The sequence below is a fragment of the Morone saxatilis genome, unplaced genomic scaffold (genome assembly GCF_004916995.1).
Source record: "Morone saxatilis isolate NCDOM2014 unplaced genomic scaffold, NCSU_SB_2.0 Contig24, whole genome shotgun sequence".
Lineage (NCBI taxonomy): Eukaryota > Metazoa > Chordata > Actinopteri > Moronidae > Morone > Morone saxatilis.
The window spans coordinates 7,963,878-7,974,950 of NW_023339807.1; the positions used below are offsets into that span (position 1 = coordinate 7,963,878).

General features: G+C 38.3%; 1 protein-coding gene across 1 annotated transcript in view; it reads left to right on the forward strand.

Moving 5' to 3' along the window:
• Positions 1-11,073, forward strand: part of ulk4 (unc-51 like kinase 4) — a gene marked incomplete at its 3' end in the record, with an annotated part of 71,124 nt that overhangs the window by 8,374 nt on the left and 51,677 nt on the right. The window contains 2 exon segments of the mRNA XM_035672886.1: positions 1,798-1,905; positions 6,577-6,660. Coding sequence (XP_035528779.1) covers positions 1,798-1,905; positions 6,577-6,660 — 192 coding nt within the window.

The window sequence follows — 11,073 nt, forward strand, 5'->3', positions numbered from 1 at the left end:
GTGTGTGTGTGTGTGGAGAGATTGTGGTGTGCATTTCTTACAAGTCACAATTATTGCATGAATTTATGTACCTAGTTATGTGTGTGCATAATGCATATACTTAATGTTCTGAATACATGCGTGTGTTTGTGTATACATGCATATGTGTGTGTCCCTTACCATGTACTTTGGTGTGTGTGTATATGCGTTTTAGTGGTTTTCAGTAAGGCTGTTGCTGAAGCTGCCCAGCTCATATCTTTCTTCTTCCTGTTTTGTCTTTCTCCCTCTTTCCCAGCCTTTTTCTGTCCCATTTCTCTTTTCTCTACATTGTTATTTTCTTCATCCATCTTTTTGTCTCTGTTTTATGCATTCCCACATCCTCTTCCTTTTCACTGACTTATCTTCCTTTCTCACTCTGTCCTCTCCTCCCCATTCTTTACCCTTTCTGCTTTTACCCTTACCTGTCTATAGTTTCTCACATTTTATGGTCGTATACAAAACATATTCACCCCAATACTTTCATCTAAAATAGTATATTTTCTGTCCACAGAACATCCTCTATTATTGAATGAAGCTTCCAACAATACTTAGTGTGATATGGCATGAGGTCATATTCTACTTTATTTATTTATTCCCTTAATTGTGGTGTGGTGTGATTTGGTATGGTCCCCCAATTTTAGGACAATGAAGCAGGAAAGTGATCCTTATCATACAGGCAACCCACCAATGAGTTTTTGGGGGGCCAGGGGTGTTCTCGACTAGCCAGGTCAGTCACCTGATCTCAGTCCGGCTGAGATGCATTTAACTTGCTAAAGACCAAACTGAAGGCAAAAAAGGACCTGAAGCAAGCAAAAAGTGCAGATGGTAGCAGCACAGGCCTGGCAGAGAATCATCAAATATCTGCTGATGTCTGTGGGTCCTATATTTCAGGCAGTCATTTATCACAAAGGATTTATAAAACCTTCATTTAATCAGGTTGTCTCATTGAGATCAATAGCTCTTATCAAAGAAAGACCTGAGTACAGCACATAGAAAGAAAAACAAACATAGCCAGACAAAACGAGGAGAAATACATACAGATTAACCAGACAAAAAAAGTGCATAACATACAACGGATGTAGCCAGACTTAACAACAAAAGCATAAACAGCATCAGAGACAGTCACAAACGTTGCTAAAGAAATTAAGTTAAAGTTAAATGTTAAAAATCAGCCAGTGGGATGAAATATGAAATATTCAAGTTTTAAAATCCTCTGTAATTCATTACATTTATAAGTTGCAAAGCAGTTGAAGGCTGAGATCTGGTCTGGTGAGCAGTGGTTTTACATTTGAGAAAAGGGTATACAGGCAGCTTTTGTGTGAGACCTTTATGAATATAAATTGTTCTAGTCTTGCTAGTGAGGACCAGCCTACTTTTTCATATAGTACACTGTGATGAGTACTAGAGCTGCACAAATAATCAAAATAGTATCGAAATCTCATAAATCACAGAAGCTGCAGTTTTTTGATAAAGGTAAAATGTGAGACAAAAAGCATTATTGAAGTTCTGTAGGTCTGCAGAGATAAATCTGGTTCTCGAGAGATGTACAACCCAAAAAAAGTCCCATAATCATCATTTAAATAGTTTTTTTTTTTGTGAAAATTGAATTTGTGATGCCAAAGTAATTATTCCCACACTAATTGAGGAAATGTTATTGATACCAAATTTTCTTGTCATAATTGTTTTGTTTAATAACAGCACGTTATTATTTGATTTTGCAAGAAAAGAAAATAGAAATGCTGATGAAACTATTTCTCTCTTTCTCTTCTCTCTTTACAGGCTGTGTCCACACTAACAGACCTGTTGAGAGACAACCTGAGGAATAGCAAAATAAAACAGTTCCTGCTGCCACCACTCGGGGAGTTCCTCTACCTCATCACCTCTCAGGTAGACACTGTATGACAGAAGCCAATATAAAGAGACATAATTAAAGTTAAAATGTATTTTTCTGGTATTTTTGTTTTATTAGACAGGGCAAAGCCGTTATTTATTGTTTTTTTGGACAGGTCTTTGACCACTGGCTTATGTGTGAAAATCTGCCTAACTCTAGTTGGAAAGTCAAACAAAAGATTCAGAGAAATGCAGGGATTTGAAGACAAGAGGGAAACCACTAATGCTATCGCTGTGAACATGAATATGCAATTATTTCCAATTTAATTAGATACATCACCTCTGCAGTTTATTTAGTGTGCACTTTTTGAATAAGTAATACTATATACGGCCGTTTGAAGGATTGAAAAACAAAGGTGGTCCAGCTACTGTCATTGAGTGAATGTAAATATTTCTCCAGCTTTTGTGAAAATAATTCAGTTGTTGTGCCAGATCTTTGGTAAAGTATGTCTTACTGTTTGAATTGTTATTAGTCTAATCAGGGTATTGAATTTGGCATGTTGCCATTTTGTAAGTCACTTAAGCTGACCACACTAGAAGAAATCAGCTATCTGGGTCTCTCTGAGACTGCTACATTTTGATGGAAGGAATCGGCATCCTATAGTTTGTCAGGTCATGAATTAAAGCTGAAATAAGTACTCTTAATATTGGTGAGGCCTACTGCTACACACTGGACCTGCTAATGAAATAACTGGAAAAAGTCAATTAAGTCATGGATATTTTTACATCCTGTGAGAAATGCAATGAATGCAGTGATCCACTTGTTGTTAATCCTGTTGATAAATCACAACCTCAAACAACAGAGGGCTGGCAAACTGTAAAGTTGCTCACCTCTAGTTTGCTTTTCAAACTGTGCAAACCAAACTTAAACCAACTAGCCCATAACACTGTTCATGTAGTATGCACATTACACTTCAAGCCCTTCAGGAGGCCCCCAAGAGATGGTTTTTTAAATGTGGATAGTGAAAATCATCAGAGAACGGCTTCTCTGAAATAATTAATGTGAAATGACTGCTTTCTTTTGAGTTAATGAGTCCAAGTGAATCAAGCACAACATTGACGCCAAGTGCAAGATCAAATGACATGTTCCTATTACGTCAGCAAGAAATGCCAATCTTGAGTGAAATGAATGAAACTGAGTGCTCTGTGATTAAGTAATGGAGTTTAGATTTGCACACTGACTAAATTAAATTGAAAGCGAGTTGACCCCCAGCCCTAAAAATCACAATTACAAGAGAGAAAGTGGAGGAGGCCTCGTTTGACTTCATTAGAAAAGGTGATCCCAATTTATATCTGGTTAACCTCAGTCTAGCCAGGCAAGTCGATTAAGTGTTAGATTTTTGTTTACACGACTGATGAATAACCTTCAAAAATCAATCACCCTGCCTGATTGCACTTATTACTCTCCTGAAGCCATGAGAAATCTCATCAGTGTCCTGCAGTAGCTCTTAATAAACTGACTTTCAAGTGTTTTTCCATTGTTGCCAGTGTGTTCTTGACAAATAATAACACAGTGACCATGGCCAGGTGTTAAACAGCACCTTGAAAATGTAACTGTGAGTTAGTTAGGGTAAGAAACAAATAACAAAAGATTTTTATTTTCTTTATTCGCATTTTTTTCAATCTTTTTTCTTTTTCTATAACATGTTCTAGCACAATGGGGTGGTGCTCTTTTCAATGTCACTGAAGTAACTTTATTTTAGTGAATGAGGCGTTTAGTAAAACAGAGTAAATAAGGATGTAATGAGGAGTAATGGAAGACTTATATTGCTAAAAGCTGCATACATTTCTACCTCAGGAAACACAGTCAAAACAGCATTATTTTGCTTAAAGGCAATCCAAAGTTCTGGCCTCTCCTTTTTCTCCCTTCTACAGTGAAACTGCATACTTGTGTATCAAGAAGATTACCGGTACACAACTACAATGATTTGCTCTTAGGTCTGTCCAAAAAGTCTGTAATAATATAATGACGTGTACAGGAAGCTGTAACTGAAGCACAGAAGAGCTCACTTTACTTGTATTGTAGAGTCCCAGTGCTGGCTGTTATTTTTAGAATAAATAGTAAAAGATGCTTTTACTTGTTTATAAATGTGTTGATGGACTTTCCCCTGACTGTATTGTTGATATGCTGCCAAAATATGTCCCTGGTAGAGCTCTAAGAACCATGGACAGATATGCATTGCTTTGAATGGCTGCTTATACTGGTTGCTTTTTCCAATGACATTGATTTACTGTGCTTTCTAGGTTTTCTATATTTTAAATTTAGGTTTGGCACAATTTTTATCTTACAAATTGTCAAGATACCAGGTTTCTTATAGTTAAGCAATGCTAGTGATTAGAGAGGTGAGTGGTACCTTCTTGTGTAAAGCTGCCTGCTTGTTGGCTTTGGATTGAGGATTGGATTTTAAAAATCTCCAGCTGTTTGTGTTTTCCAGTCAATGACAATGATTAGCACAACTTTTAGTGCTGTGTGGGCTTCTGTCTCAGACATATCCCTTGTTTCAGTTTTTGGCTTGAGAATTTGATGTTTCTCCAGCAGCGCCAGTCAAGAAATTGATAGCTCTAAAAACCCAGTAGTTATTTGATTTGTTCTGAGTCTTTTAAGGGTCCCCTGGTGGACTGGCTGGTTGGCTGTCTGGTGGGTTTTCAGTGTCAATGAACAGCTGCATTGCTGCCTCTATTCTCAAGGTTAGATATAATTTACAACCTTGAAAAACACCACAGAAACATGAACTTTTATTGGACTTTGGACTGTTTCAAGGTTTTTAGTTTTCAGACTATTCCCATATGATGGGTACAGTTTGGTATGGTGAAAATGTTTTCTAAAATAGAACATGACCACAAATGACAACAAAAAGTTTACTGAAATAGTACTTGACCATAGAAAACGTTACTAATTATATTATTTGAGGCATCATTTGTAGCACATGGTGTTGAAACCCTTCAGTTATAATAATAATAAATCAAAGCTGCAAGCAGCAATGATGCGTGACCATCATGTTTGGACCACACTGTGAAAATTTCTACTAAATCAGATGATGATTGACACACAAGGGTTACGTCCTGTTTCCAGTAGGTGTTGCTTTGACTATATCTGAATATTTGCATGTAGATGTGTTGAAGGTAGGATTTAACATGTGATGTTTGGTTGAGATTGGGCAAAGTGCACTTACGTTATGACAACTCTCTGTTTCATGGCAATATGTCAAAATTCAACGCCAAGCTATGGATTTTGATGCACAGTAACAAATAATACAACTTTTAATTGTGTCTTTTTTGATTGCATTGACCAAATTTTAAGTCGATCCGATTAATTCCCTAGGAGGATTTCGTCAAAATACAACCCGAAAAAGTAAATGAGCACAAAATTAAAAATTGCCAACTTCCTGTTGGGTTTCGTGTGTGGGTCCAAGAGGCTTTTTTGTTTGTCTGGATACACGTGCGTAACAATTTTCATACATATCGGTCAAACTTGTCTTGGGGGTGTAGTTTAGCCATTTTGCAACCCTCATGTGCGAGACCCATAGAAAAAAATCACCACCGCCATGCCAGTTTTCAAGCATGTGGCAGCCGCCAAAAATGCGATTCATTGGGGATTAACCCTAATATTTAAGTTCTTTGAACAGCATCAGCTAATATTTTCATTACAACCAGTTCAACTCAGGATGTGAACTCCTCCCAACAGGTGGAATCACTTTGCCTATATAAAGGCAGGAGAAACAGTTTAATTTGAGTTATATGGAATGGCCCTTTAAGTGTCCCCAGGTAAAATCATCTGCTTTGCTCCTCTCTTCTTCTGCAGCACAAGTCAATGACAATGATTAGCTATAGCCTCCAGTGCTGTCTTTATTCTCAAGGTTAGATATAGCCTAGAGCCTAGCAAAGCAGCAATGGAATGGGGCATTGTTTCATGAAAAGTAAAAAAGTATTGGTTGAAATAATCCGAATTTGTGTCCTGTAAAACAGTGCTAGTATGACAGTATATAACGTGTGTTTTTCAGCAAAAGAAGTACATGTTTCATTATTATCAGATGATGATGAATAATAATAAAAGAATAGGTCAAAAAAGAATAGTAAGAATGCCAAACTTTTCTGGGTTAGCTTGTGAAATGTGAGGATTTCACCTTGATTGGCATTTTATAGATTGAAAGATTAATGGATTATTGTTAAAGTAGCTGAGAGAGGAAATTATCATAAAAGTACTTTCCTGTCCTGTGAATTTTAAATTAAAACTTTCATGAGTATGGGTAAAGTTTAAATTATTCTCTTTTTTTTATTCTACCTTTTTTATTATGTGAAAAATAAGTTAGATGATTGAACACACAAACAAGAAAACATGTATAATGCTCACACATATTATCTTCCTGAGTAATATCAATATTTTGAAGAAAATGATAGAGAAAATGGTTCTGAAAGCATGTTCAACACAACATCACCAAGTAATCAAGATGTCATGGGACCTCTTGCTCCCTTCTCCCCTCCCGACTTGGCCCTTTCTTGCCCTTTTCCTCACTCCTCTCTACTTGCATCTCCTCCACATTATCTCTCTGCCTTGCTCTCACTCCCACTCCACTCCTCTACTGTCGACCCCCCCCGCCCCCCTTCTGTACCCCCTCCTCCTCTCTCCTCTCACCCTTTCTCCCTGCCTTTTCTACGTCTCTCTATCAGGAGGAGAAGAGAGGCTCCCCAGAGGGACTGTGGTTCGTTCCCGCTGCCGCCTACACTGGCTTAATGAGGAGCCTGCGGGAAGGGGTGAGTGTCTCTGTGTATGTCTGCGTGTGTCTGTTTTTGTGTCTGTGCCTGTGTAGCTGTGACTAAGTCTCTCTCACTGTGTGTGCCTGTGAGTGTGTGTGTGTGTGTGTGTGTGTTTGCGAGTGTGTAGCAGGGGATCCCTGTGAACAGTAATGATGAGGCAGCTGTGGGGGCCTAAAGCGTTGTTTGCCAGCTGCAAGTCAAGGGCATGCAGAGCAGTCACACATACATGCACGCACACACTCTCTTACCTGCATCAAACACAACCCTTTACTGCTCAGCAGCCTGACCTCAGCAGCAATTAGGACCCTCCAGACACACATACAGTAGATGGAGCAGAAACACAAGCAGGAATATAGGTAGCTCTTTCCTTTTTGCTGGCTTTCTCGCTTTCTTTCTTTTTTCTCCTCTCTGTAATTACGCTTATGCTTCACCTCTTATATTAGTCTGTCACAAAAAGATGCTAAATTATGACTTTGGCTGGTATAATTTTATAACAAAATGACACATGTCTCTAGTGATCAAGCTGTGTCTTAAATGTGAATAAAGATACAGGTAATATATCAACATTTGCATTAAGCTCAGGATTAGAGATTGACCTGGTCATATTTTGGTTTGGACCCTGAGTACGGCCCAGTGCTACGTCATGAGATATTATGGTGTTGTTTTTTGAAGCGTTGTTGCATGGTCAGCCATTGCTGCTGAATAAGGAACATTTTGGTGGGTGGTGAGATTAATATATAGAGTGAACAGGTAGAGGGGGAGAAGGAGATGGATGGATGTTGTTTTGTGTCTCAGAGGTAGAAGGGGTCTTACTGTGGTGGCCCACTATAGCAGAATGAATATAGATGAAACTCTGGTCTACACAGTTGTCAGCTAGTACCTACTGTTGCTTCATTACCACTGGGAGTGTAGTGGAGGGGTAGATGAACAGAGGAGGGGTATATGTGACAGGAGCAGGGAGAGGGGTTGAGGGGAGGGGAGAGGAGGTTGACTTATTTATCATTATTGAGCTGTGAGAGTAGGCTGACTGAAACACACACACACACACACACACACACACACAGCCTTAGGGACCAGACACTCATCCCCAGACCCAACCTGCCTCCCTCTCTTTCCATCTCTCCCTCTCACCCACCTCTCCCCTTCCTCTCCACCCTGTCTCTGTTTCCCCCTCTCGCTGACTGGCTGTTTTTCGTGGATACACAAAGTATATTTGCTATTATATTACAGAGCTGTCTAAATAGTCTAACTTTGTCTCATGGGCATTACATTTGCTGGAGTTAACAAGGTGGTCACACTGTACCATAGCTTACTGTACTTATTATATTTGTGGGACATTTTAGGAATGCAGAAAAACTCCAACTGCAGTTTTAGGGTGCGGTCTCACCTGCATCTTTTATAATCACTTTAATCGACTGGTTACACAGCAGGCATTGTGACATGTCATAGCAGGAAACTGTCACTGTCACTGGGACACTTGAAGGAACTGAGCCATCGCTGCTGGCGTTTAAATTCACATGTATTTTTTGCAATGTAAATGATCATTTATTACCAAAATTATAAACAAAATAACATCATGGCAGTCATTCTTGATGCAGTAAGAAAAATTCATATACTTAGAAATGTATTACACAGGGTAAGCTCGTCTTAAATATTATATTAGTAAGTATTTTGGTATGAGGAGCCACATTTTAAGACCAGTCCAATATTGGGATTGTGTTGACACGTTGCTCCAATGAACGGCAAAGGCTAGTGCAATATCTACATGTATATTTCTGTTACCAGCTACAGTACCTCAAGCACATGATGCCCTGCAACTCGTCACTACGTCACCAAGCTTCCATTATAAGGATGTGTGAATGAGTTTCTCTGTGCCACTTTCTGCTCTCACTCATCAGACATAAACAGATGGGCAAGTAATGCATTCTTTGTCCTTTTGCTTTCCCTCTCCCCTGACAATGAGGAAAAAAAGGGGGAAATCTAAACATGACAATGGAATTTGTGTTGAATTTCAGTGCCCACAAAGCAAGACCACATGTATAATTTTTCACTGTTTGAAGAACCCATGACTACTCATGACTTCCCCTTTCCTCCAAACCTACAACCATGCATTTTCTTAAGACTGATACATGGTCAGGGGAAACTATACATCACCTGACTGAAGAGAAATGCCACAGATATACTGGAGGTCATTTAGAAACAGTGTCACCATTGAATAGTTGGCCCCCCGAGAGCACTTACAAGTTTATTTTCTATGGTGAGATGTCCCATTCAGTATATATCTTGGTCACATTTTTTTGAAAAACAAATATGCGGTCCAAATCAAAAAACTTTGTTTTTGTTATGTGTTTAAGTTAAAAATGAATATTAGCTTCAGATTTGTTTGCTGAAATATCATTATTTGTACAAATAGACTAATTAATTATTTTTGTTATTGTTAAGCTACGCAGCAAAATAAATTTACATACATAAAGTAATCAAAACCATGACAAGCTGCAACATTAAAGTGATAACAATTAATGCATCAGTAATTATAATGTAATAATATTATGTAATACAATATTCTGAAATGGGCCATTCTGCATAATGAATACTTTTACTTTCTGTACGTTAAGCATATTTTGATGCTAAAACTTTAATTAAGTTGATTTTGAATATTGGACTTTTACATGTAACAGTGTATTTTCTATGATATTTCTGCTTTCACTTAAGTAAAGAATAATACTTGACTACAAACAGAGAGGCAGCTGAATATGTTGGGAGTGATCAGTAAATCAACGCACATTCACATAATTCAAGTGTCAGGATTTGGTCTTTTATTGAAGGACAACCAGTAGAAAATAAATTTGACTTCAAAGAAAGGTATAACAATTAATTTGTGGTTCTGCGGTTGAATATTGTTTTACTTTGCACTTATGATGGCCAAAATAATTTATGATAACAATATTATTGTGAGATATATAAAAAATGCTATCAGTCACATTCATCTTTAACTTTTACTTTGTTTTGTCTCTTTTTTGTGTGGTAGTAGCTAGTTAGCTAGTTACTGTATATGTGTAGTTACATCTTCTTTTTTCTGTTTATGGTGGGTGGCAATGAGTGTTGAGGTCCTTTATTGCCACCTATGTTGGAGCGTGAAGCAAAAATTGAGAATGTAAAGAAACGGAAATTGTTTAAGAGGCGCTGGGTTATTAACAAGATATTATTTGTCTATTATTAACATGATATCAATATTACATTTTTTAGTACCGATATATTGTGAGACCCTTCAGTCCTTAATTCACTGATACTTTGTTCTTATAGTTCTTTATTTTTCTCTGACATGTCAATTAAGACAATTTTGTACCACAAATGAGTATTTTCAGTAATTAATAATGGCTACACTGCACAGTGTGTATGTAGCATGGATATGACTAAATGCAGGTGCACAGCCACAACAAAGCATCAGTATACGCAATAATGGCACTGCAGTTACTGTTCATATTTTCATTTTCATCAGTGTAACTTATTATTGACAATGTAGTCCCCCACCTATAGATGGCATTTTAAATAGCAAGCAGTAATCCTTTCTAAACATGAGTTACTAATATTATCATGTTTTGTGTTACATTTCTAGCTTACAACATGGTTGCAACAAATTAATAATATGACTTTTGATAACTGAAATATCCTCCATTTAATAATGAAATGAAAGTTTCATTCACATCCCATCATGTTTGAACTACTTAGATGTCGTCTAATTTGATAAGTGACCAGCTGTATCCTTGTTATAATAATTCCTTATTATTATTGGCTTATTGCTTCAGGGGTGTCTCCAATATTTAGTCATGTATTTTTTGTCTAGTGTTGTCTGGAGAAATAGATTGTCTGCCAATGTGCTAAATGTAAATCCAGTGCCACACACTGTTTATTGCATGACAGCATTTAGATACTGCGCCAAGACCCTGTCTAATGCGCTCCAGGCAGTGTGGTTTTGATGCGTTTCCTGACCCCCTAGATCACCCCAGCCCCCCCTCCCCACTGCTGTTGAGAGTTTTCCTGATTTACAAGTAAAGCACTGGAGAGAGGGATAGAGAGTGTTGTACTAGAAGAAGGGGTCGACTCGGGGGGGCACAGAGCCAAGGCGAGCATGGTGGTTGTAGCAGGGAGAGAGGGATAGTGGTGGATGGCAGGGAGTGACACAGAGGAGGAGAGAGAAGGATCAGTGTAGTGGGAGGGGGAGAGGAGATGGCAGAGAGTCAGAGAGAGGGAGAGAGAGAGTTGTACTCGGAGAGGGGGAGTGGATGGCATGGAGTGAAAGGCAGGTTTCCAGGCCAGACTTGAGCTGCAGGAAATTATTTATGAGCCTGAACAAGATGATGCTTCTGCTGCCTATGATGAAAAATGTGTGTGTATGTGTGTACGTGTGTG